The sequence below is a fragment of the Corticium candelabrum genome (assembly GCF_963422355.1).
Source record: "Corticium candelabrum chromosome 14 unlocalized genomic scaffold, ooCorCand1.1 SUPER_14_unloc_2, whole genome shotgun sequence".
NCBI classification, from domain to species: Eukaryota; Metazoa; Porifera; class Homoscleromorpha; order Homosclerophorida; family Plakinidae; genus Corticium; species Corticium candelabrum.
Window position 1 is genome coordinate 1 of NW_026912662.1, and position 27,852 is coordinate 27,852.

General features: G+C 41.5%; 5 protein-coding genes and 1 long non-coding RNA gene across 7 annotated transcripts; 3 read left to right on the plus strand and 3 right to left on the minus strand.

Annotated features, from left to right (window-relative positions):
- The first annotated feature begins 361 nt into the window (after window positions 1–361).
- LOC134197852 (uncharacterized) lies at window positions 362–2,371 on the plus strand. Its single transcript, XM_062667203.1, has 9 exons — window positions 362–579; window positions 643–686; window positions 758–838; window positions 905–1,031; window positions 1,124–1,210; window positions 1,269–1,337; window positions 1,417–1,603; window positions 1,791–2,251; window positions 2,302–2,371. The coding sequence occupies exons 1-9, from the start codon at window positions 362–364 to the stop codon at window positions 2,369–2,371; spliced, it is 1,344 nt and encodes a 447-aa protein (XP_062523187.1).
- On the plus strand, window positions 2,310–5,176 carry LOC134197854 (uncharacterized). 2 transcript variants are annotated; one of them, XR_009972705.1, is made up of 7 exons: window positions 2,310–2,601; window positions 2,663–2,745; window positions 2,800–2,907; window positions 3,103–3,308; window positions 3,374–3,442; window positions 3,496–4,058; window positions 4,149–5,176. XR_009972705.1 is itself a non-coding variant. In XM_062667204.1 (6 exons), exons 1-6 carry the CDS (start codon window positions 2,424–2,426, stop codon window positions 3,848–3,850), a joined length of 999 nt encoding a protein of 332 aa, XP_062523188.1. In that variant the 5' UTR covers window positions 2,310–2,423; the 3' UTR covers window positions 3,851–5,175. The 2 variants fall into 2 exon arrangements, 1 of the variants encoding a protein (XP_062523188.1); XM_062667204.1 differs by having other exon boundaries at window positions 3,496–5,175.
- A 1,998-nt stretch (window positions 5,177–7,174) lies between these two features.
- LOC134197851 (F-BAR and double SH3 domains protein 2-like) lies at window positions 7,175–19,376 on the minus strand. The gene is made up of 16 exons (XM_062667202.1): window positions 19,241–19,376; window positions 19,090–19,187; window positions 18,965–19,010; window positions 18,467–18,549; window positions 18,025–18,169; window positions 17,896–17,958; window positions 17,260–17,333; window positions 15,784–15,976; window positions 12,716–12,838; window positions 8,890–9,138; window positions 8,753–8,836; window positions 8,621–8,672; window positions 8,491–8,556; window positions 8,143–8,423; window positions 7,939–8,074; window positions 7,175–7,866 (listed from the first exon to the last, which is right to left on the minus strand). Exons 1-16 carry the CDS (start codon window positions 19,265–19,267, stop codon window positions 7,286–7,288), a joined length of 2,301 nt encoding a protein of 766 aa, XP_062523186.1. The 5' UTR covers window positions 19,268–19,376; the 3' UTR covers window positions 7,175–7,285.
- A 184-nt stretch (window positions 19,377–19,560) lies between these two features.
- LOC134197853 (uncharacterized) lies at window positions 19,561–20,570 on the plus strand. The gene is made up of 3 exons (XR_009972704.1): window positions 19,561–19,746; window positions 20,244–20,304; window positions 20,416–20,570. It is a non-coding gene; the product is annotated as an uncharacterized LOC134197853 (long non-coding RNA).
- Window positions 20,571–26,115: 5,545 nt separating this feature from the next.
- Window positions 26,116–26,514, minus strand: LOC134197849 (uncharacterized). Its single transcript, XM_062667199.1, has one exon. It carries the CDS (start codon window positions 26,512–26,514, stop codon window positions 26,116–26,118), a length of 399 nt encoding a protein of 132 aa, XP_062523183.1.
- Window positions 26,515–26,542: 28 nt separating this feature from the next.
- LOC134197850 (ATP-dependent DNA helicase pif1-like) lies at window positions 26,543–27,718 on the minus strand. The gene has a single exon (XM_062667200.1). The coding sequence runs from the start codon at window positions 27,716–27,718 to the stop codon at window positions 26,543–26,545; it is 1,176 nt and encodes a 391-aa protein (XP_062523184.1).
- Window positions 27,719–27,852: the final 134 nt, after the last annotated feature.

The window sequence follows — 27,852 nt, forward strand, 5'->3', positions numbered from 1 at the left end:
TTAAAGGGGCACAGTCCAGATGTTGCGCGAGGAGAACGCCTCGGAATCCATCTTGAATTGTGTATACATTTTTCAAGTTCATCGAAATAAGCAACCTTTAAAAGACAAAGCTTAAATATTATAATAAGGTAGTACATTTTCTGTATTCTCACAAAAAAACGAAGATGCGAACGCTTTGCAGTTCACAGTTTGAGTAGCCGTACCAAATACAACATTATCTTTGTAGACTCTGCAAAGACGGAACGCTTTAAATATAGCAGGTAGAGGTTAAAAAGCTGAATTTATCTGTTTTTGCATTCGTATATGCATGTGTGAGCGTCGGATAAATCCTGCACGTGACCGGAAGTATACGTCTATTGTAATGTCGACGACATCCGCAAGAAGCCAGCGTAGTGCAGGGAAGCACGGAGGTGCAAGACGAGGGGCTGGTCGTCGGAAAATACAACTAGACACAGAATGCAAAGTAGTAAGACTGGAACGATCTACTTACGACAGACTCCTCGCTTTGAGAGATCGCCTACGCTTGCCCAGTTTCAACTCGCTTGCCGAATTTCTTTTGAGGCGCGTACTCAACTGCAGGTTAGCTTGCTTGGTACTTCTGTATCAATTCACGAATAACAGTCAAAGCTTACGCTTTTTCAGCTGTCAGCCATTGTCCACTTCTCTACCGGAGCCTAATGCGATTGGTAAGTTCAGCCACAGCACTTCGATCGACGCACTATTCTCAACACCGATATGACTCTATTCTTCAATCTAGGTGACGATTCAGCAACATTGGAGACTATAGCTTCCCATTCTAGAGAACGTACAGACCAGTCTGACTGTTTGATAGCTGCAGGTAGGCTAGCTAGTAGATTACTGAGAATAGAGGTATATAAACATACACGTCTACTGTCTTGTACAGATCTTCGTGATTTAGACACATCTGTCAGACACGTAGAAGAAATGATTTCTACTCCTGTACGGTCAGGCAAACTCAGTTCAAGAAGACCTCTGTTTCCATCTACACTTAGTCCAGTAAACTCTGCAAAGTACGACAGTTGAATTTGCACGTCTATTTGTGCATGTATCTGTAGATATAGTACACATAGTGTAATCTTATGACTGTTGTCCACTGATGCAGCTCTCCATGTCCCTCTGTGAATTGTTCATCAGGTTCTGAAACAGATGATGAGAGTAATGAAGATCAAGAACCTAGAAGAACGGCTGAGTAAATATAAGATCCTGTACCCTTACAGGACAGTTGTGACTTCAAATGTTTTTATCAGCTTGAAGACTTTACTGACTACACTAGATGAATCTGACCAGTCATCTGAAGATGAATACCGATATGAAAGGTAATCTAAGTGCATGGTCATCAATGATCACTATCCAACGTACATGCAGTTACAGATGTTATAAATTATGTATCCATAGTGACACTGATTGTACTTCTTCTGATGATGTTGATGAGCTTGATGCCAGTTATCTGGATGACATAACCTTGTCCCCAAGCACTCACCATGCTTCATCACATGACATTGTTGATGTCACAACCTCACCTGTCGGAAGCAAGGAAGTTCTGGATGATCAGTTGACTGTAAAGGACATGATTATCCCAACGGTAAGATTGTTTGTTAGAGATGATGCATGTAAATTGCTTATAGTGTCATTCTGATATAATAATGAGAATAAAGGATGTTGTCTTTCTTCAATAAAGAGCATACAAAACAACCACTTGGGGTCACACCCCTTGCATCTTGTAATCTTAGAGTTTATTACTACTGACCACTAGATTTGCTTCGTTTCAGGTACAGTTTGGAATTAGTGACAAAGATTCAGGTGGACAGATGCCTACCTCAAGTCCATCTTCTGGAGCTATTCCTGTTGTACGTGTCTCAGTGCAGCCAATAGCAATAACACCTATCACTATCTTTGAAAATGATCTTGAGAATAGGCTGAAGTTACCCAGGGTTGTGTGTGATGAAGATTGCATATTGCAGTTGCTTGGAAAAACGTGCAGATATCCCTTCTGTTGGGAAGAGATATCGGTGCAGAAGAAGCATATTGGCAGCACATTGACATTGCAATGGCACTGCAAGAAGTTCCACCAAGGCTCATGGAGTAGTTCTGCACGATGCAAATCTCAAAATGGATACCCATTCTTCATAAATAATCTTTTGTTTGCTGCTTCAGTTTTTCTGTCTGGAAACAACTTCTCAAAAATTAGTCTCTTGTGTCAGTTGTTCTTTAGATTGAATTCTATATCACAGTCAACTTTCGATCGCATTCAGCGCCTATATATATGTCTGTCTGTTGTAGAACATTGGGAAACATCCAGAAATGCAATCCTCGCCGATATTGGAGATCGACCAGTAGTTCTTGCTGGTGATGGGCGCTGTGACTCACCAGGGTTCAGTGCAAAATATTGTGTGTACTCTCTTATGGATATTGTCACACGAAAAGTTGTAGACGTTCAATTTGTTGACAAGAGAGAGACTGAACTGAAATCATCTAGGATGGAGAAACTTGGACTGCAGAGAGCTTTGACATCTATACAAAAGAAGATCAAAGTCATAGAATTAGTTACAGATGCATCTATTTCTATTTCTGCAATGCTGGGTAAGGACATGACATGATGTAAATTGGTGGACATTTGGGAATTTAAACCTCTCCCTTACAGAAAGAGATGAAACTTACAGACACTTAGTGCATTCGTTGGATGTTTGGCATAAAGCCAAAAAATTATCAAAGATACTATCTGAGGTATGCAACAAATTATTTAGTATTAGTACTGAAACACTCATGATTGTTGAACAGGCATCAAAGAAACGAGAACTGGCTGAACTCGGACCCTGGAAAAGATCCATAGTAAACCATTTTTGGTGGAGTTGCCAACAAGCAAAAGGAGATGTAGAGCGGCTAAAGGTATGAAAGATTTACATACATACAATCGTACATATGTACACTGTATACATTCCAAGGCAGAGCTGTCTTCCACACACACACACACACACACACACACACACACACACACACACACACACACCACCACCACCACACCACACCACACCACACCACACCACACCACACGTGCAGCACAAGTATCTATCATCTGTGCAGACAATTTGGATTGGAGTCTTGCACCATGTAATTGGTGAACATGAGTGGGCAACGGGTAGATGTAGTCATAGTGAGCTGGCAAATGATGACTGGCTACAGAGTGGAAAGCGTGCACTACATGTCAATTCACCATCAATGAAATTCTTGAGAAAGGTTGTGCTTGATCCTAAGTGGCTTAGGTCAATGACCCATTATGTACGATGTCGGTTAGGCTGATGTGAATGCTTTGTATTTTCTAAAAAATTTCTTACATTTACGTTTACCACTGCAGCCAAACAAGTGCGCTTGAAAACTATCACAATTTAATCCTTAAATATGCTTCCAAAAGAATAGCATTTGGGTGAGTCACTTCACATCCAATCCCCGTATGATTAAACTACCTAAGTGTTTTAGGTATGAAGCCTTCAAGGCCCGTTGTTTGCTAGCGGCCATGGATCATAATGAGCACACAACTCTGGAACAGGCTATAACAAAAACAACAAGACAACCAAGATTTCACCGGAAGTTTAATAAAAATTCCCAGCAGTGGACCGTAAGGAAGGTGAAGGAAAGAAAACAGTACAATCACGTAACTGGGATAATACATACGATCGCAAAAAAGCGAATGGAAGAGGAAGAGTCAACTCATCGTCACACAGTGTTTTTACAGCAAAACCCCCAACACATTGCTCAAACTACTGCTCCAGTTAGTCCACCATCAACTGCTGATCTGGCAGAAAGGCAGTGTAGTAGGACAGGTACAGTTTAGGTTACCTCACCATTCTTGTGCTACCACAATGACTGCCATTGTGTTTGTTAATACTGCTGTTGTGTTGTATTGTTGCATCACTGATATAAATGTATAGGTTTACAGCATCTCACCAGGCCATAGTTGCATAGGCTCAAGCAATACAGTAATACATGAGGACACATCTGGTCACACAGGATGATGCAACACATCTGTGTCCTCTGCCCAAGTGAGCATGCTGACATACTTCATAATGTTACAGTACCTGCATGTTATCAACAAACAAACACAATAGAGATACTTCAATGTCTTCCTGCAGGTGAAAGTCACTAGCTGATTTGCTAGCCTGTTCTTTCACCGATATATAGACGAGAGTAGATACACACTATGGATGGCAGAAAGGCGGTAGAAAGGTGGGCAGGTAGGACAGCAACTGACCCACAAAATGTATGCTCAGGACCCAGTCACCTGTTGAAACTTTCTCTGGCACTTTTGCAGCAGATGTATTAAAACAATAAACTACAGGAAGATATGACTCTGCCACAAGTACCAAGAGTCTGTATTCTTGTGTTTTGCTTGGTGTCGTCTTGTTTTGCAGTCTATGATGGGTGCCAGCTGTCAACAAGAAATATGTAGAGCGTTTAAAGGCAAATCATGAATGCAGTGACTCAAAATTGATGGCAGACTAGCACGTTATAGTGCTGTATATAAACGTCTTATCCAGACATGAAGGACCAGTAAGTAGTACTTCACTAGTGATGGATGGCAGATGGATAAGAAAGGGTCGTTGTTGTGTACCAGCTATTGAATATCTATAGGGTAAGTATTCAAACCAGTCAGAATTATTACATACTTGTGTTTCTTTCAGTTAGTGCCAAGCTAACAACAAGTTGCCTAGGGTCAACTGACATGAGAATTGCAGTTATTTGCCGTAGCTGAATTATACTGACAATGACATAAAATTTCACAGTTTGCATGCATCTAACTTCTAAGAATACACAACTACTACTAAACTAAACAATCTGAGCACTGCCTGAATATCTACTCACTCCTGTACCCCATGTACCTTCCATCTGGGGAGGGAAACCAATGTCGTATACAGTGTACCACACATGAAGGCGCGATGCGCCTATTTCCTCTACCCAAATACCCGTACTGACTTAGTATGTACTGCCTATATGCAGCTTTGCGATATCCGTTATGACTATAGTTGGGGACTTCCACTCGGTAGTCAGCAGCTAGACGAATTTGTAGCTGTAGCACATTATGGTCAAGGGTTGTTGCCCTGAAATATTCTTCAGTTGTACAGCAAACCCTCTTTCGACAACACACGTTCTCTCTAGGCTGATCCATGTTAACACATCGGCCACAAATGCACCATGGCAAAGTCTCTGGATTTATTGGTGACGCAAAAGGATGGTCTCCGTCACCTCTCTGTGCACGAACATTAGCGTAGACCTCAGCAAGTTGCAACGACCCCCTTGAATTACAGATGAAGGAGCTCACAACATTTTGAAGCTGTCTAATGCTGAGATTGCTAACAAATCCCTACAAGACATGCAATGGAAGGTACCTTGGTTGTACTGTAGTTGCACCATTAGGTATATATAGAAAAGAAATATGACAACCTCAATTTCATCAGCAGAAGGAGCCACTTCTCTGGGAGGACCAACTAATACACCTGCATGACTGTCATCTCCTCGACAACTCTAGATGTGCAGACTACGTGGCACTAGTCAAGAATAACAGACGAAGCTCTAGCGCGCACCTCTCCGCGATTCCTGCATATCTCAGGTCTGCAAGAACATACACTCACACAGTGCGCACCTGCCGCTTTGCACTCGCAGCCTCGTCCATCACGTCTCACTCTAGCGCACTTCCCTCTGCAACTGCATCTCACACTCTCCTACCACACCGATCACGTTGTGTATACCAATCAAAATATGGAGTCCAACAAAAACTTACTGGCTCAACTAGATTCTCTAACGTTTCTTCATCATCAGTTTCCCCTGACAACATCATCTCATCTCTCGGGAACGCCATGTTTTGATCTAGCTATGCGCAGAATCCAAAGCGAGGCAAAAGCAATACGCGCGAGCAAGCAGTTTCACGAACATGCGCATAAATCTGGACTGTGCCACTTTAAGGGACACCCTTACTAGCTCCCTTGCTGCATAACAACATCATGTTGCAATGAAAGATGATTTAGCATAGACAAAATACTATAGTCCATTCCAGAATTAGAGGCAGTCGAGGTTTTCCTTGGATAGATCATGCTAGGAGGCACGTAGGCTCATGAAACCATTGGAAAGCCCATCACGTGCCGGTTCCGCCTATGGTATTTGCAAAGCTATGTCCATAACGTCTACCCGCAATGATAATATTTAGCCTACATGGTTGCTGTAATGAGCTACGATGGGCGGTTGTAAGCCGAGACAGGAAGTTAATTAATGCGCACGTGAGCAAGCAACAGCTTTGCAAAACTTGTTAGCGAGCCGTCACGGTGACTGTCTGTAGTTGATTCCTTGTCCTCTTCACTTTGAATAAAGTATTCAATGTAAACAAAATGTACTTGCAGTTGATACGACCATGGGAAAATTGGTCAGGAACACGCCTATGACACACCCATTATTCATGACGGCCTCCAAGGACTGTTGCTCACCGAATGTTCTGTCCTTCGTATCAACTGGAGCTTCTTCCAACATTACGCTCACAGACTCACCAGAGATCAGTCCTCATATGGTGTTTGATCTCTCCTTGGGAAAATGCATCTGTGCACGTTAAGCAGGAACATGAGTAATTGAGAATTTGTAAGACATCGAGGAACTTTATCGATTGGTTTGCTGGCTGGCTATGCTGATGAGAGGTTTGTTGTCTGTGAAATCCTCAATCGACCTTTCTAGAATCTGGTGATAGCAAAGAATACTCCCAATATGCCATTTACTAGTTGTAAATATCATGTCTCTACATCCGTCAGAGCAGCTAGCGAAAAATATCCCAACCCACAAGGGGACATATCACTACTGATAGCAGGGGGATGGAGATGGAAGGACAAAAATAAGCCGATCTGATCAATGGTTGAGCTATTGCTTCTGGGACAGAGAATGCTTCATGGAGCTGTTGACTGACCAGGAAGTAGTGGTGTTTAGCATAGTGACGAAGTGGCACTGAGGTTTGAGATAGCCGAGGTATAAACTTGCTTGAGATATCTCGTCATGCAATGAAGGACACCCGTTGTAAACTCTGGACATCGCATATCTTGTATAGCCTTCAATTTGTCTTCATTTGGCTGGATTCCTTCCTTACTCAACCGGTGAGTTAGGTAACTGACATGATCTTTCTGAATCTGGCATAACTGAACATAACTGTGTAATTAATTGTACTAACAACTCTTTCTGTCAGTTAATGAACACAAATTTAAACTTCAATTGATTGATTTGCCATTAAATTAATCAATCATACGTAAGACTCCAAATCATCTGAAAACTTGCTCCAATCAGGCATAGAGTGCATCACACTGGCTGATTGGGTAGAAGATTGATGTGAAACAGTGCCTCGACGACTCGGTGTTTGTGAATGGAATGAAGACTGTGGCAAAGACTTTGCCCTTCCTTGGTACGACAGTGGACGACGACTCCCAGAAAATGAACCTTCGGCTGGTCGACTGACAGATATCTGAGGAGTAGGAGGCGCTTTCGAACGCCAATCAAAACTACTAGACTCGTGTGACTCGCGTGCAGATAAAGGAGACTGCAAGATTGGTGACCCAGAAACCAAATCGCTCATTGGTGGCAGTACGTAGTCCCCAGGAGGTGAGAAAGCACTACCCGAGTCCAAACTGCTCACACTGTCTACCTGCTCCACAAGAATAGATGGAAAGACTCCAACACGACCTTCATATTCGCCTTCCCAAAACCCATCATCAACACCGTTGTCATCTTTGCGTAGTAACTTGATGATTGCTCCCTCAGGAAAAGAAAGTTCATCATTGCCGCTTGCCCTGTAAGAGTAGAGAGCTCTCAGCACTCGAATATTGTCTAAACGACAAGAAATGAATGAGTTAGACAGCAAATAAACTCTACACCACAAACACAAGCATATGACATTACCTTGAACTCTTTCATCAGTTAGCGTAGTGTCGGCATCATTTTGAGACTGAAATGTCAAATCTTGAGGTGGCGACTCCTCGGAAACTTCGACGTAGGATTCAGGAAAGAACCCTTCGATTCCTAATGAATTACAACCCTACACGACAACATGCATACAGCATAGCCATATCTGACAACAATAACGTAAGGAACCAATACACACACCTTACACCATCCGAACCCATCATACCAAAGAACCGACACTTCCTCTCCTTCATGAATTGACAGCTCATCCTCCTTAGTTGCTTTGTAGTCATACAAGACGATACCCTTGCGTGGCATGTCAAAATGGCGATTTGAACTTTGATCGTCATCATCGTCATCTAAGCCAGTAAATTGATTTTCGCCAAATGATCCTTCTGGAGAACTTTCAAAGTCGACACTTCCATTTGGTGCTTCGCTTGTCGTCTCAAGAGACAAAAGACTTCCAGACATGTTACTGTCCCCTGCATAAGCATACATACATCTACAACTAACCATTCACTATTACACTCTTGATTGATAATTACAGACCAACATTGAGAAGATTCTCTCGAGAGTCTGAAACACCGGCTGACTTCTTCCACTGATCGACATCCACTAGATGAAATAACTCAAATTAACACCTTAACAATTAAGTGAAGCTACAAGCCTTGCCACCAACCTCCAGCATCTCTCAAAACTACTAATCTAGCTTCTGCTTTCAATTTCTGAATCTGCAATACCAACAAACATCAAAACCACAGATGACCGAGCAATGACCAATGTGTTCAATTACGGTGTGTGTGTCACATACCTCAGCCTTACGAATTGCATTTTGAATATCATCTATTTGTTGATCAACGTCGACTTGAGCATCAGCACTGCCAAACTCAGGAGTCTGTAACCAAACCACATGTGCAGCTAACATATGAGATGAGTATATTCAAGTACCGTTGTGTAAGCAGTGGACACAGTCTGCAAGCCTCGCAATGCTTTGGTCTTCTCACGAATGGTACGAATTTCTTTCGTAATTTTTGTGGCACATTTCCTTGCCTCTTTGTTCAGTATCACATCAGCTTCATATTCCTGCACCAACTGATTTACAGTATCGTCCTTGTGTGGCTCAAATGCAAATCTGTTAAATTCCACCCGCTGTAGATTAGCACGTAAAAATGACTTCAGTTCAAATTCTCGACTAATCTAAACAAAATGCAGAGCAGGGTAATATTCTCAAATTTACTAGATCCCTGCACACACACACACACACACAGACACAGACACAGACACAGACACAGACACACACACACACACACACACACACACACACAACCAGGCAGAATTAAATGTCAATAACAGCATCAATTAATCAGCACCACGTAAAATTGCAGTATGTCAAAATTACAAAGACAAAACAGTGACAGTGTCCACTTGGCTACACACTCTGTTAAAGGAGCACTCCGAAGAATTGTGCAGTGTCTAGTGTGCAGCGTAGTACGCTACTGGCTCCTGTCTTCGCTTGCTAATGGGAAATCCATACTAACCAAGTTGGGTATCTGGGCGCTATCTCAGAGCAAACCCGACAGATGTACGTTAATTAAGACTGTTTCATAACTTAAAAACTGACGGGGGGGGGGGCTTTCAAGAATTTTGTACACCAAGAGAAGTGTTTTTGGCACGCAATCAGATCACATGAGCCTTACTGACGCAATCACGTTCCGGAAAAGGTCTGTGCTGTTTCTGTCACTCCAAACACAGTGGAAACCGTCATGCTACTTTCAGACCATCTAGAGACTGACCTTTTCGTGCGATTTATTTCCGTCTGACAACATTCGAGGAAATCGGGGTTTTGTGAGATTCTTTGGTGTTGAAGGCAATGGACGCTGTCGTCGATTGTGTTCTAACAGTTTACACGGCACTCATCCCTACGCAGGAACACTTTCGCAAACGCCCTCGATCACCGGACCTCGCTATTTCGGTAGCGAAATATGCTGCGCACTAGACGCTGTGCAGTTCTCTGGAGTGTGCCTTTAAGTTCCAGTTTAAAGGTACCGACTATTTTAGGTAAATAGAAGTAGTACCTAGTTCAAGTAAACAAGAGCTACTAAAGTTTGATAACACAACATATTAAAAATTGCTGGCCAACAATAAAGTATTTCAGTGCAAGAAATTGTATATGGGGCATAGATTGCTCTCAATGTAATTGTGAGGCACTAATGATATCAATTAAGTTAAATGTAATGATGCCGCTCGCACAGCCTGTATGTCAGCCCTCAAAGTTCAGTTTTTGCTCCACTAAAGAAATAATTTAGCAGCCAGCAAGGAGCTAGCCCCGTCCTTTCTCCCAGTAGTGAGGAATGGTTGTGGCAATCTAAAAACTGTAGCACTGGTTCCCAAGTACATAATACAGCAGCAATCACCAAGAAATACACAAAATTTAGTGCATTCATACGGATGTGAGGTCCTCAAAATGTCATGATTTGCAGTCACACCATGAAAAGAATCTTCTTTGTTGGTCACTGACTATCCAGTTTTGATATCCACATATGCATATAGGTACTGTGGCGTAATATGTAATGTGGTCTCTTTCCTAAGCTTGCTGCACTAAGCATGTGCAATCCAAACACTTTGTGATTAAATTAAACTAATGTGAGCATGCCCTGACCTCGCTTACCAAAGCAACATAGCTACACAGATTTCACTTCTCTTCGGAAAGCACTTTGCCCTTCTTCACATGTAAGTGTCCCACTATGTGTACCTGTTGTTTAATTAATTATCTCAGCAATTTTGTCTGTGTCTTAGATGGGTAGGGTAATTAGTCTTCCTCTGAGTAAGCAAGTGCACTTAGTTCACAGTGAGCACCAAAATTTTATTGCATTATCTAAAGCTTTCACTGCTGCCATGCCCATTAATCGACACCTGAATACCCAGCTTTGCAATAGTTCTGTCTATTGACCCTTATGCATGCACAACTTATGAACAGCACTAGGAAGGGCTCACTGGCAATTGAAATTGATTTACTTGCCAGAGGACGTGAACATATGTAATTTGTCATAAGTATGACACAAGAGCAACTTGATTGGCTCAGGTGCACACGTGTAACCATGAGTGTGCACCTTTAACTTAAGGTGCAGGGTCATGCTTGGACATGCGCATTGAAAAGGGTGTACTTTTTCAAACACTCAGTAACCGCGAGGACTTAAGACGCTCTAATTTGCACTGAAGGCAAAGCTGACTGAAGTCTCTCCATAGCCTGAATTGGAACAATCAAAACATTGCAGTATGACGTTGCATTAGACCGTGACTCTGGTGACTAAATTCTAAGCTTTTTAGATGTAGTTCTCTGAATTTTTCTTCTAAAACCTCAAACTGAAGTTTCTACACTGCAGTTTCAGTAAATTTCGATAAGCACCCTCGTATTTCGAGCCAGATTGGAGTTCCTTACGCTCTGCACGTGACCAGAACGCACATGTCACATTCCCGTATGTGGCATTTGCCGTAGTCGCGTCTTTCTCTCAGAATAACCGAACGCACTCAGTTCACAGTGAGCACCAAAAATTTGTATCGTTAAAGCTTACACTGCTGCGATGCCCATCAATCGACAGCTAAATAGCCAGTTTTGCAGTAGTTTCGTCTAGTGGCCTGCATGCGCAAAGAGCATTGGAAAAGCTTACTGGCGATCAAAACTTATTTTCTTGCCACAACACTTGAACATATGTTACGTACAATAGCTACAATGCAAAAGCTACCTCACTTAAGATCGGCTCAAGTGCGCATGTCCGACCGTGACCCTGCACCTCTAAACATGCCTAAAGTAACTTAACTGCTACATACACTTAGGTGCAATATAAACTTAGTACATGCACCTCACAAAATAACTCATGCACAAAGTATATCATTACCACCATTCTCCAGTCATTAATGTGTCAGTGTCTTATCACATTACAGGATTTCCCACAGACATCTCTACCACCAACCTCAGTATTGTATTAATTAATTCATATCAACACAACTTTTTTCTAATATCTAACGTAATGCAATAGTATTACGAATAATGAGGTAATGATGTAATGCAATGTGTCATTCCCTGCGGGTTACCACCATTCTGAACAGGAGCGTACTTTACTGGACTTGTGGAAAGCTGACTTCTCGTGATCTTCTACACCTCCTTGGCTCCCAGCTTCAATGTGCAGTACCATCAAGAGATGGTGACTTTTGTTTTACTACCCGGTACGTGGCCGTAACTTCGACAGTAAATGTATGAGCAGAACATTACCATTTTACCATTGCCATGGACTTCCTTCTTCAACCAATCACGATTTGGTGCCTACTGATCAATTACACAACTTGGCTTCATAGCTACGCTTGTTTGCAATGGCTTTGTGTGGTTCCTGTTCGCTGTCTGTGTACTCTGCTATGGGGTATGATCGCTTGGAATGACATAGATCAAAATCTATTCTTCTCAACTTACGGAACAAAGCGGGAGTCATCAATTCGAGCTATTATATACACGCATGCGTCAATTGCCCTAGTTGCCAAATGTAATACAGAAACAAGTATAGACAAAACTATACTGGTAGGAAAGTGGGTCAGCAGCAATTTTGACAGCCGACTAACATTCTCCATAGTTGACTTTGAGATGATTGGATGGCTCTGCGAGAAACCCTGACATTACCTACCCGGCTCCTATAATCTACTGATTACAAAAACAAGAACACATACATGCACGTTCCTTTTCTCTATCACAGAGGCATATGACAGTGCAATAGAGACAACTCACCATTCCAGCTTGACTGTGCAATCTTTGGTAGCTTTCCAAAGATGAACATGATGCTTTTACTTCCATGTCTGCCATTAGACTAAACCATTCTCGTAATTTTCCAAACAAATCAGCATCCATTGTCTACAACAACAACGCATTACTTACACATATAGTAATACCTCACATTTACGTTAAGGGCATGCCATTATAGCTGAGGTCTAGCAGAAATGCCAAATTGACAACTCTACAAATTCAATGAACAAGCACGTGATTAAATGGCAGAGATACCATTGTCAGCTGAGGTACCCAAATATATTGTTATCGTCTGAAAAGCGGTAATACGCTCCAACAAGACAACCAATAAAGAAGAGCACATACGTAGCAATGTGGAGAAGTTCAAACGATCAAGCAGATTTGACCAAACCACAGGTGCAAGTAAAGCAACACAAATATGCAAGTCATATCAATCCTGTTGACATAAAGCTAGCAGCTATCATTTAAAAAGACTCCACCTTTAGACTGTTTCTAACATAGTACATAAACACATAGAACTACTCTAATTTTAGCTACATAATTCCTCAAGTCGCAACCTGTTGGTATCTGACTGCACAACCTAACTCAAGATAATGGCAGGCTGTTAGGGACCATTCATAAATTAATACACTTACCAAGAAATGAGCCACGCTCATTGGTTGTAGAGATGTCTGTACTAAAAAAGGTACATTTCATAATAAATGGACAATGTCGAAAACACACATTGTGCCATATGCCATTGTTTGAATATGATGTTGAAACAATGGATTATGGAAACTGAAACAAGTAGACATACATGCAGCCTTGGTGCACACTACCTACTATGTACTTACAAATGGCTAAAGTGCACTAGCAAAATCAACCAATGCAGGCGCCCCCATGCATATGGCTTCCCCACCAAGAAAGAAGCAGAAAACTCTACTTGGGTTATAGCCAGGTCAGCTACAAAAGCTTTTAAAGTAGAAGGCTAAGAAGCTACCGTTGCCAAGTCACTAACTGGTCATCAGACTGCTATGATGTGGTGTGATGTTGTCCTTGTGCTCCTGCAGACTAGTAAAACTGTGCAGTTCAAGGTGAGTTCTCATTGTGGTCTTTGTGGAAACAACAGAGGTTCACTAATGCTTGCTGCCCTCAAAGGGCTTAAGAGATTCCAACATGTAAAGCGATGTTTGATTCAGCTCAGAAAGCTTGAGAAAGAAAACTACAAATCCTTGGATGCCTTAACTAACCCTAGAATGAACTATTAAAAGTCTTTACTGTTTGCTATATTATTATAACTATGTCGTGCTCAACCAGATCAGCCTGGTTTGCAAAGTCTATTACAAGTACCGGAAGCAACCCTGCTTCAGAAGTACTTAGACCATCACGGCTGTCTAGAAAGAAGACATGACTTATTATTATTATTCTTATGTGTTGCTATGCCCCTCCATGATGGGCAAGTGGGGCCATCTGGACGGCAACCAACCCGGCAGGTGAGCCCACCAGGGTACATGTTTCTGTGTAGTCCACCCAGCAATCAATGACTAGCCAATTCGATGTAGATTGCAGGCATTACGGTGACGGCAAACTCGATACAGCATGCCTGGTGGATATCAACGACCACCAGGAAAGCACTGAACATCATCGTCAACGGACTGTTCGCCAGACCACAGAAACTCCCCAACGACAGAAACGAGTCATCGTCTCATGGACAAAGCTAGAGAAACATGAGAAAGACAGACAAGTTTCAAAATTTACTGTCGTCACTGGGGTTCGAACCCCCAAACCATGGAGTGATAACCATTGTCACTAACCACTACTATTATTATTATTATTGTCGTGCTCAACCAGATCAGTCTGGTTTGTAAAGTCTATTACAAGTACCGGAAGCAAATACTGCTTCAGAAGTCCTTAAACCATCATGGCTGTCTAGAAAGAAAACATGACTTTACGAAGGCTCCACGTAGACCCCAGAATTATTATGTGTCGCTATGCCCCTCCATAATGGGCAAGTGGGGTCTTTACCCCCATCTGGGCGCCCACCAACCCGGCAGGTGAGCCCAGCAGGGTACATGTTCTGTGTAGTCCACACGGCGATCAATGACTAGCCAATTCGATATAGATTGCAGGCATTACAGTGACCGCGAACATCGGGACAGCACGCCTAGTGGATATCAATGACCACCAGGGAAGCACTGAATGTCATTGTCAACGAACCGTTTGCCAGACCACAGAAACTCCCCAACAACTGAAACGAGTCATAGTCTCATGGATAAAGCTAGAGAAACACAAGAGAGAGACAGACAAATTTTCATAATTTATTGTCATCATTATTATGTGTCGCTATACCCCTCCATAATGGGCAAGCGGGGTCTTTACCCCCATCTGGGCACCCACCAACCCGGCAGGTGAGCCCAGCGGGATACATGTTTCTGTGTAGTCTACACGGCGACCAATGACTACCCAATTCGATGTAGATTGCAGGCATTACAATGACCGCGAACATCGGGACAGCATGCCTAGTGGATTTAAATGACCACCAGGAAAACACTGAACGTCATCGTCAACGGACCATTCGTCAGATCACAGATTATTATTATTATTATTATTATTATTATTATTATTATTATTAATTAAACAGGTAAAAGCCCAAGTTGTGATATGTCACACCTTCATGTAGCCGCGTCATATTCAGGCATAAATCACAGTGTGCAGTTGTTGCATATTAAGCATAGTTTCTCCATTCTATGAATGTCTATCAGTGTATCTAAGTGTGCACAATACTTGCAGTGCTGCTCAACAAGTTCATCCAAAGTTGTTGTACCAATTTGCAATAGGTACTTTCAATTTGGTTTGAATAGTTAACATTTAATGCCCATTTTGGAGTAACGGGTAGCGTCTGGGGTGGAAACGGGTATGTCCATTTCTTGGTAAATGTATAAATTTACAAACAGTCCCTTATTCCCAATGTAGAATCTATTATAACATCAATCTGCTAAACTCAGCCATGAAACAGCATGCCATACATATGAGGTAATATGATACAAACATCCTACTGGTAAGGAAGTCCTAACCTGCATCAGACTTGGTATATCAGTAACATAATATCTCTCCTGATGTGCATTGAGAGCAGAGAGGGACAAAATGTACTCGTTACGAGCTACCACGGAACGCTTTTCACACAGTTGCAGCTTTGATTCTGCTTGGGCAAACTTCTTTTCCAGTTGAGATTTTGACTGGTAGAAACGCATTGTCTTTCTATTCCTCCTGTAACAAATTCAAACATGATCATTGTTTGCTTGTTTCCAGGTACATTTCATAAATAACAAACTCTCACATGTACATACTATCACGAACTATCACAAAAACGTCAAATTCACTTGCAGTGGTTGGACCATGTGTAATTCAGTAAGGCTATATTGTTATATCCTTATATAGTGTGCTTGAGTACTATTCCTAAAACTCGTGCTTCGAATTCAGGAAAGGCTGGTACTCCTGATATCAGGTTGCTATGCCAGTAATACACACCTCCAGGGCTAGTTGCTTCGCAGGAGTTCATACAGGATTTGGGATGTTGTAGGGCGTGAAAATCAATGCACACACAGTTGCGTAGTTACAGTTACAGGTGTGTAGATAGATATTACTGAGTCAGTGAGTGACTTTTGCCTATGTGTCATTCTAAACCAACTTGGTGTTCATTAAACTTAGCCCGGCTTGACTGAAATGACGCCATCAGCGCCTAATCTATGGTAAGGGAATCCCCGGGTTCCTGGATGAGGGTACCATCTGGAACCCTCTGCTTTGAGTGTGACACAATGGTAAAGTCTACAGATACGTGAGCCTATTAACTTCATTGACTGTAGAACTAAATTCAGTACTGTACACACAGGCTAAGCTAACTGTCTGTTAGCAAGGTTTCTCGAGTCATTTCTGATGGCAAACCGCTCAATTGTGACAATGTCCAATGTACAACCATACTAGCCATGACAAAGACACATATACATCTCTCCCAAATAAAATAAAATAAAATATAAGGCCGCACCAAAAAAGTTGTCTGATTGGGGTAACATGCAGCGGAAAAAGACAGGCGGGAGGATTTTTTGTTTTTATTATTATTGTTTTTTGATATCTATGATATGGTTTTACTATCAACGTTTGACAGGTATCGACGCTTAAACTCGGCATGGAACTGCACCTCATCATCTAACTCTGCGTCTTGTTTGGAGGAAGTGTCTGTGGTCGTAGTTCGCACACTATGTACATCGTCCACCAGATCACCTAATCCAAGCTCCTGCAATACCTCACGAAATCTACAGTTCCCAGAAACATGAAGAATCTTGCCATCTCTCAAAACGCATGCTCCCTCGGACACGGATACGCACAAAGCAACAGAGAACATTTTATTTCTTGGTATGTGCATGTGCAAAAATTACCAGCGACCCTGCAAACAGGGGCGGGCGGGTTACCCCAAGCTGACAATTTTTTCGGGTGTGGCCTAATTCCCATAACATCATGAACATGCTTAACCAAAACAGAAACTATACACATACCGATCTTGTGCTTCGGAATAGTTTTTTCTAGCAGCTGATGCAATGCTCTCCAACTCTCTGTATGTTTTCTTAGCCTACAACAACACCGAAATATAAGTGTGCAGAGCTATGTACACATATTGTATTCAATACACAAACACCACTAAACACAGAGTAGCATGATACCTAAATACATACCTTAGTGATACCTTAGTGACTGTAATATTATAGGTCACTGCTATTATTAGTAGATCAAGGTCTATCAAAGAATGAGGAAGCTCAACAAGTCCAGCTCTAAGTCTCATTACCACCTCAACAAACCATTTACAAAACAAGCAAAGCTTCATAAATAGCACATTAAAGCAAGGATGCCTATGAAGAAACAAACTCCCTACAGATACTACATTGTCTAGCAGAATAGACTAGCTAGTGGAATACTACAGACTGTAATCCATTAGTATATCTTAACATCTAATGACATAATGGATAATGACATTGATATTCTATTTGTCTCATATGACATCAAAGGTTGCGCTATTCATTCCAAGGGCAAACTTATTCAAATACAAACATAAGATTACCAGACCATACATTTCTACATACATATACACACCCACTAATAGTACATGCAAGCAGCAAAACATCTGATCATCTAACCTTAGATACATCTCGTAGTGACTGCTGTAGTTCTGCATGCATTCTGCTTGAAAGATCATGGCACTACAATCACAGTTCAACCTCCTACAATTTTGTGTACAACACAATACTTTGCCACACTTGAAGAACCTTCTTGAATTGCTGACTCTTATTCTGCCTCTCAGACTTGACAGGTTCAGCAACCTCTGTTGCCAACCGCTCAGCAATAGACATCTTAGTTTTACACATGGCATCGGTCTCTTCCAAAAATGATCTCCAAACCTCAGATACAGATCTACATAAAATTACACTGTCTCCACTGGCAGGTCATCACTAGCCACTAAGAAGGCTTCGCAATGGTTTTACAGGGAGTTCTATTAAATAAATGTAGCGTGTCATTGGGAAAACAGAGTAAGCAGGAAGCTAACCTGTGGCAAATACACGCATCAAACCAGAAAACCTCTACAACTAAAGCTAAATTTAGATTACCAAAAATTGGAAAAAAAGATAAAGATAACAGTGAATTGCAAACTTGCATGTATGCTACTGTGTAGTACCAATACCTACAGAGCACAAGAGAAGATATAATCACCTATTGCCATTGTGTTCTTCTGCAGGAGACAGTGAGTTGACCTCTCTCTTCTGCAGAAATTGGGACGTCAGCCTCAACATGCTCTAAAACAAAACAGTATGCTACACTTTCCAAGCTTCAACACAGAATAGCATGTTGTCGTTGTCTCCACAAAAGAAACTCTGAAAATACCCTTCTACGTAGTTAGGTAATTAGACCACGTTTAGGCAATGATCGCCACCATCCAAGGCAGTCCGATTGGAAGGCGGGGAGACAGCCAGCCAAGTGACTGCCAGCATAGGATGCCTGACACCTTGTTCTCACGCACTGCAATGAAGTCAGCGAGCGCCCCAGCTTCCCCCAGTACTGTAACACCGTACGACAAATAAGTTTCCGAGAAACCCGACATACGACTACACCACAGACAATCAGTCGCCTCTCTTCGGCCTCTGCCGTCTTTACGTCAACACATGGGCACCATGTTGGCATACAACATAACTATCCGACCGCACGGCTTACCTGAGCATACTCCTTCTCGATGTTCGAGCGTTGCTTTGCGAAATTCCTGCACGATACGATAAGCATTCCATAGTCAAGGTCACATTCCGCAAAATGTCGCAGAAAGGAAGTTCACAGACGTTTACCGAATTTCGTCTAGAAGGTCAAGCTCCAGCTGATTCTTTATTTGAAGACGAGTTGTCTGGTCTCCCTGGGTTGCTCTCAGAGCAGTCAGCGTTTTGCTCTAGAAACATACGATAATTATTAGACAAAAAGCGTACGCGTTGCTGGACATACCCGGCGCAGAGGAAGTTCACGCGACATTGTGACAACCGGCTACAAGACAGAACCCTCGATGATATGGCATCAAGTCAGTGAGCACGCGCAAAGTACAAACTTCCCAGTCCCACCTACTGCACGTGACCTAAACAACAAATAGCTACTATTTGTAGATTTGACATTACGGACTTCCTTTTCAGGCAGTAGACATATTTGTGCACGCGCGGTTACAACACACGTCATGGCCTACTTTGACTTTCCCTCACATGCTCGGTTACATCACAGTGGCGTAGCCGCTGCAGCGAATGCGCTTTGGTGTACGAGGCTATCGGCGCGCCAATTGATTCTGGGTAGTGAACGGACATGTTACAACCGCGTTTTTGACTTAGACGAACTGCTGTCTATTTGCGCATCTTTCGAGCAGTAACCTGCACCGTTTATTGAAAGGGGGCCTCAGTTTTGAGTGTCGTCCGCTGAACGTTGCTCTCTCGGCACAAATCGACTTCAAATAAATTGGACGGCAGGTAAAGTGATTTTTAATTACTACGTTTCGCAGTTAAATAAAAAAATTGCAGTTTTCTTGAAATATTTTTTGGGTGCACGCATCTGCTACGCACATTATTAATTAACTGGATTAAAATTGTGCGTCAATATTTACATTGTGGCGTGCACTGCATACATCAAATTGTGTACTATTTATTGCAAATTTATTTCCTGTGTTCAATTAAATAATATGCAATTAATTAATTACCAATACAATTAGAACAGTGCAAAGTACTCAGGCAATTTAATTCTATTTCACAACTACTCCTACAAAAGATTTATTAATTAACAGTTAGACACTATACAATTAAAATGACAGCATACGATATGTGTGTGTACACAATATTTATTAATTAAGCATTATCTAGTTGGTATAAACACGTGCATGAAATAATCTATGGACACTTCAATACTCATTACAAATCAGATCATTTAATGCAAACCACATAATAATTACTAATGCATGGAATCATTGTAGATGGATGGCGACGACATATTCATAACTCTGCTGGTTGTCACACAGCTACAGTATTATTGAGGTAATGTATGTTTAGAGCTAGCATTGGTTTTAATTAATTAAGTTAATTAATTTAAGTTTAGTTACTTAATTAAGTTGATGGTATCAGTCATTGCGTTGTTGACACTTATAGGTATACGTTATAGGCTACAAGACCGAACCCTCGATGATATGGCATCAAGTCAGTGAGCACGCGCAAAGTACAAACTTCCCAGTCCCACCTACTGCACGTGACCTAAACAACAAATAGCTACAGTACTATTTGTAGATTTGACATTACGGACTTCCTTTTCAGGCAGTAGACATATTTGTGCACGCGCGGTTACAACACACGTCATGGCCTACTTTGACTTTCCCTCACATGCTCGGTTACATCAGTGCAAATTTACACATCGATCTAGTCCAGGAAACAGCAGTTGCAACCAATCTTTTGGCACAGCTTTCTTAATTAACAACGACTTTCTAATTAAAAGGTTAGCAGTGTTACTGTACCTAGCAGCATCAGAGCTATAGCGTAAAACTAAAGTCTAGCTCTAGGCTATGACCTTGTGCCAGAAACTAAAAAAGCTTAGCGATATCGATTTATCTACCATTCTAAATTTTAGTGCAGCTCTCTGACTCAAAGCCCTCTTATTTTAACTTTACTCTCTAGCCATTAGTTAATATTGCAACTCATTTCTCATGAAAGTGTACACGGAGGTGAAGTCTCTAGATCTGATGCATGTAGACCATTGTTGTGTAATTGATAAAAGTAAACGCGTCTTCAGTACTTTTCGTGGTCAAACCAGATCAGTCTGGTTCCTAGGCTCAGTCTCGTTCCTAAGCTCAGTCTCGTTCCTACGGTGTACACTGTCTACACTAAGCACGCGCAAGACGCTGGACGCTGCCACGTGAGTAGATTTTGTAACAAACGTCTCTAGATATCATACATTCTACTCGCAGTGGTGGTTCCAAACATCTGGAAATAAAAAAAAAGGAGTAGTCAGACAACACTGCACAAGCACAAAAGACTTAGTTAAATCAACTACAGTACATGGAAGAAAAAGATCTTAGAGAGAAAAAGACAAAGAGATGAAAAAGTTGATTTTGCCTGCAGCCAATAAGAATGTTTAAATTTAGACAAAAATTTTCAAGACTGTAATGTGTATACCCTATATCTAATGGTAAACGTGAAAAAGTAAATTAATGATGGAATATTACACAATGTAGGTAAGTACAAGTATGATCAGTCCAGTCTGCTTTCCTTTGAGTTTCTTCCATTCTTTATCCTTTTGTCTGCTACAGTTTCTAATTTGCAGTTAAGAAAACGACAAATGGACAAACTACAGCAACAACCTGACACTTACCAAGGACTGATACCAGATCTCACAATCAGGCAGCATCTCAAAAAAACAGGCAGCATCTCACAATCATGCTTCATCACACCATTAGTATTTTAGAAAGGCTGTGTACAAAGTGAATTCAACATGACCAACAATGTTGTCATCCTTTAACTCAATTGCATGATATACAAACGTGTCCAACAACTGCCATGATCTGTTTCAAAGCAGTGTAGGACAAATCGTTTGCCCGGGTTCCCCAGAACAACCAAGAAATATGTCCGAGCAACTGAAACGGCAGGGCAAACTATGATTGCCCCGGGACAACTAAAGGCTACCCTACCTACCAGCTTGACTACTAGAGGTGTACTTTAAAGTAAAAGGACCTTGTACTTTAAAGTAAAGGGACCTTGGTTAGTAAACTTAATTGTAGATAAGTCCGTTTTGCAGACCTACTTGAGCATTTAGGTGTCATGTTAGATGACAGATCAAATATCTGTGGGTCCTTTCCTAATTAATTAAGTGCCAGATTGGGCATGAGGTGTAGTGTCAGGTTGTGCTACTTTGCCCATTTATGCTTGTATTGTAACCAAAAGTGAAACAATTGTAGACAAGCAACCAAAGATCCGGGTTACTGCATTCTTTTTAACTTAATTAATTAAGACAATCTCTGCAAATTCTAAATCATGATGGGCCAAAATTTCAGCTATGTTTCAGAGTCCTTTGTGGTTGATAGTACAGTACTGCTGTTTATCTGTACCCTTCTGATGGCCCTGCAAATCATTTGCCTGTCTGTGTATCACAGGTTGTCTGTTTGTCTGTCTGTCTGTCTGTCTTCATATATTTTTATACATCAAAGCTAATACATGTGAAACTAAAGTAACAGTCTCACAACTACAACAACAGATTATGCAAATACATAGCAAGTAGAATTAAAAAGCTAAAACTTGCAAACTACAAACAAAAGGCTAGACTCTACGGCTAAGTACAAGAAAAGCAAGTCAAAAGAAATGATAACATCAGAATCCAAAGAAGACCAAGAGATGATGACAACAGAATTCTGTCTGTCTGTCTGTCTGTCTGTCTGTCTGTCTGTCAATACATATATTTCTTATACAAAACATTATTACAGTCTATAATACGCTAAAAATCAGCAAGTTCTACTAAGACAAATTGGACCTAAGAGGTCCCTAATTACGACTAAGAGTCATCAGTTGACAATAAGCTAACAGAGTTACTATTGGCAACAACTGAGTCACCACTACACTGGACTAGCTCTGCTCATCATTAGCAGTAACACTCTTGCATTGCATTGCTACATCGCAATTGAGAATCGAGTCGTCCAGTAATTTTTGAACTCGTCTTATCTACACTCAGTTGTCTGTCTGTCTGTCTGCCTATTTGTCTGTCAATGAGTTTTTATACATTAAAGCTAATACGTACATCAATGTTAATACATGTGATAAAATGCAAAAGATTTACGTGCACTGTCCTCTGGTCTGTTTGTTTGTTAGCTGTAGTTTGCCTGTCTGTAAATAGATACATTTCATAAATCAACTATAGCCCATAGCAATAGCGGTCATGGATTTAGTTAATGGGCAACCAGAGTAATGACTGGGCAACTAAAAACTTAAATGCATGGTTGCCTGGGGACAACCTAGAGATGAAACGATTTGTCGTACACTGAAAAGGCACACATAGAAGTAAATACATTCTGCCAAACAAAACATTCAGTTTTTTGACAAAGCAAAGCAAACCTACTCAATCCTAGAGAGAATACTGTCCATATGCAAACTAAAAGAGACTGCTAGGTTCTGCGAGCAAGTGCTTGCAAGACAAGCCTGAGAACGAAATAAAGATGAGGCTTGCAGGAGAAGCACATGCATCCAGTGCTCCATGTTGAATGTGTGCCTGTAAGTTCAGGGGCAGATCCAGGATGGGACATTGGGGGCACGTGCCCCCTGGTAGTATAGACTCTAAGAGATTAACAATTCTTTAATAAACTAACTTGAAGAAGCAAGCCAATATGTTATAAGTGTTAATTTTGTATGCTTTTAATAAATATACAAAGCGACTCTTCATCTACATATTTAGAGTTAGCAAAGCTATGGAAAGTGTTTTAATTACAGAAACCCTAAAAGGATGTCGCAAAGATGTCGAAACTACACACGACAAAGAAGCTGAAGAATTTGTAGTCAGCTTTCAGTCGATATCCGTTCTCCAAGAACATGTGGACGTCAAACAACTAGAAACAATACACCAGCTGCTGAACCTGAGGAATAGTATCAATGGAAATTGACTATACCCTTTTAGACCATTTGTTGACAAAAATGTTGACCGGGTATAAAGAACTGCAGAATCGGGCAGTTGAAGGGCTAAAACTTGTTCCAACTACCATGACATCTCTCCAACGTGAACAAAACTTTACATAAACTTTTGCAATTTGCCAAATAAAGCTTCTTTCAAGCTGAATTGCATCAATGGAACATGTTGTGCATTGATAACAACAAAGAAAAGCCAACAACTATTTCTAAGGCACTCAAGAAGTGTGAAGAAGCATTCTTTAGTAATTACATACTATTTTGAAAATTTGTGCGGCTTGGCCTGTTACTAGCTGCAAGACAGTGAGTGCGAACAAAACATAAGGGTGCTTCACCGGTTAAAACTTATGTCGGATCCACAATGTCACAAGAAAGAATGACTTTCATCACTCTATAGTATATGTTCACAGAGACTCAAAATTAAGTGTGGTTGACATCATCAGTCAATTCGCCAAACGAAAGCCTCAGCTGCCAAACATTCTATTGCAAGTTGAAGGTGACTTTGATGATTCAGCGTTGACTGTGATGAATAGGACAAAATCTAGGTGGTTGGGCACAAAAGTAATATAATTGTGATGTAATAGAATAAAGACAGCTCTCAGTAAGCTCTGATAACCAAACTACAGAGTGTCTAATATTAATTAAAATAGACTACAAGTTTTGTACAACTCCCCCCGCTTAAGCCCCTCTGGATCCACCCCTGAAGACATGAACTCACAACAAACCCTTACTGGTAATTGAACTTACCTGGGTGGTTATGGTTGACTACACAGATTAACCATAAATGTAGCAGATATGATCATGCACACAGCTGAAGATCCTCTCTCGTACATAACAATCTGCACAGTTTCAAAAAATGCCAAGAACATTTCATGTGTTACAGGAGATACTGTTTAAATTAAACAAACAACTTTCATATCACTAGAGCTGAAGCAAATAACTACCTGGTACCTTGTCAATTTTGATATTCTAATTCTAAGAGTAACGTTAATTGACAAAGCAAGACTCAGAACAATTGCAGTGCATGCCAGCATAGTTAACTAAACATATTTCTAGCTAACAAAATTTATTGCTAATTAACTATCAACTCATTTATAATTAATTTATGTAGTAATTGCTAGATTTTCTGTTTAATGAAGGTATTTCTCAACCATCATCTACCTTTCCAATGTTCACAACAGAAACGTTAGCTATTACGACGCAAGGTAGTACAACCAAAGCTGCTACTATGACGCGCAACGCTCGTTCAATGGAATCCATTCTAGCTACAACACAATCTACTTCAAACGACGCTAGTGCACATTCAGCTACTGTAATATCAAGTACAAGCTCCAATGCCCGGCTTCGCCCGGGGGACAACACCCGGGGGACAACACCCGGGTAATAGTTTAATCACACAAATTATTGATTTGCAGACACTGTTTGCTATTAATGACAGACAGACAGTACAGAAAAACACACAAACAGACAGACAGGTCGCTTTTATAGGTAGAGATTACAGCAGAAAGTATCTAAAAATGCGTTTGATGGTTGGAGAGGCAGAGGGGGTGTAGCCAAGTCACGTACAGTTTGTATAGAGAGATCTTTGTAGATTTCCAAACTCTCTGGTCTAGAGTGTTGGTTATCATCCCTGTGCAAAAAAAAGTTGCAATCACAGCACAAACCAATTACACTAACTTATGCCCTTGTCAGTGCAACCCAAGCCAGACCACGTGGAGGTCAGGGCATATACTGGCTCAAAAAATTGGTTGAGACATGCTCAACCTGGAGCTCTCGCTCCGGTGGTATTTGAACGTTATGTACCTGCTTGATGTCTTCAGCATAGGTTTCTTTGAGAAATTGATGCATCACCAGCTGCTGCAGCCGCCAAAACGGTTTACTTTGTCCTGTTTGTTGCTGTGTGATACATATTGTCTCCCTACCTTTTAGTGCATTATTGTAGTGTTTTGTCTGTTTAGTCGTTAGTCATTAATGTTTATCTAATTGACCATGTGTGCATGATTAAAAGCGGTGTCTTGAATGTTCAGTTGGGCTGAATTTACAGCCATGCAAAGGCACAGTCTGAGATGTCATGGAGTGCTTGCACACTCCTATTAACAGTCAACCTCTTCTAAGCTAACCCTCGTTCAGTCGCTGTTGGCCAGCATCATAGGTGATGTTGGCCATGAATGCCTGCAGTGAATATAAAGATGATCATCTTGTCGACAGCACTTCCTGGTACACTAGGTTTTTGGTTTTTCCTTCTTTTGCCAAGAACGTTAGTCCATGTTTGGAGGCAACTCTAGAAATGCCAACATAAAGCTGTCCATGGCTAAAGGATGGCTCGTGTAGATCTAGCCCTGCCACAGCTAAGGTCTGCCCTTGTGTCTTGTTAATAGTCATAGCAAAGCAGACCTTAACTGGAAACTGAAGTCGTTTGAATTCAAATGGTAGTCCAGTATCACTGGGAATTAGTGGTATCTTTGGCAGATACACGTCCTGGGCTTTATGCGGTCCAGTAGCAATAGTTGCTTCCAGACAGTTGTTCATCTTTCTCTTTAGTATAAGACGTGTGCCGTTTGCAATCCCAGGAGCCAGATTTCGAACAACCATTAGAGGAATTCCCACCTTTAGAGCCAGTTTATGAGGAGGCATACCAGGAGGGATAGTGTACTGCATCATCATCTCTGACCGTATCAATTGATTTATAGATCTTTATCTCTCCAGGAAACAGCTGAAGCATCTCCCAGTTAATATCACGAATGGAGACATTGTGTGGTGCGAGAATAGCTCGTTGCATTAGCCATTCGAAGTCTTGGTAGTGATGTTGCAAGTTTGGGTACACTCGCTCTATCAAGGTCTGAGGAGAGTCGGTAACTGTGCCAAGATCTTCTGGAATGAAGATGGTATGACGTCCTTCAACTACCGGTATATGACCGTTCCCAACTCGCAGCAAGAGACTTGCAAACTCAGCAGCGTTGGCGTCACCGTAGAGATAAGCTCTCATGTTAGTTGTCAAAGAATGTGTTTCTACGTGTTGCCATAAATGTGATGACTTGATGCAGGCATCAATTTCATTGGCACGTGTACCTCCTCGAATGACTGGTAATGTCTGACGAAAGTCCCCAGACAGGACAACTAAGATACCGCCAAATGGTCTTGAGGACTGCCTTAGGTCTTGTAATGTGCAATCTAAAGCCTCAAAAGCTAGTTTGTTAGCCATGGTTGCCTCGTCCCAAAATATAACGGTACATTCCTGTAGGAGTGTAGCCTTTGATGAACCTCGCTTGAGGTTGCACATAGGAAGGTCTGTGGTCATGAGATTAAGCGGTATCTTGAATGTCGAATGTGCTGTCTTCCCATTTGATAGTAGCTGTGCCGCAATGCCACTGCTGGCGACAGCAAGGGCGACAAATCCTCTTGATCTGAGGCGTGCCAGGGAAAGGTTAATCAGGTAGGTTTTACCTGTGCCACCTGGAGCATCAATAAAAATAATCCCTCCTTGCCCATGGTGCACCATATCTGTAATGCGAAGGTCAATGTTGCGTTGGTCAATCGTCAAATTCGTTTCATTTTCGTCTACAAATTGTTGCAGTGCTTCTCTGTCATAAGATTTTTCTCTAAGTAGGTCAACTGTCAGTCTGTCTTCATGTCCCCTGTTTACAGGCGGCAGTCCGTACTCTTCAAGTTTCTGTCCACTCATCTGCTGTACTAATTCCTGTAGTCGAAAGAGACACTCGTTGTACATATCATCACTATAGTCCATGTCAGGCTGTCGAGCTTCCCTCCTACACTGATGCAGTATGTCATCACTCATATCATTTCGATATGCAGACCATATGGCAAGAGGGTCAGCAACATCACACGTGGTCAATATAACAGAAACCGAGCACGTAGTGTAGATGCTCTGGCTCGCATGGCTGCCTCTTGCATGGCCATGGCCCAGTGCAA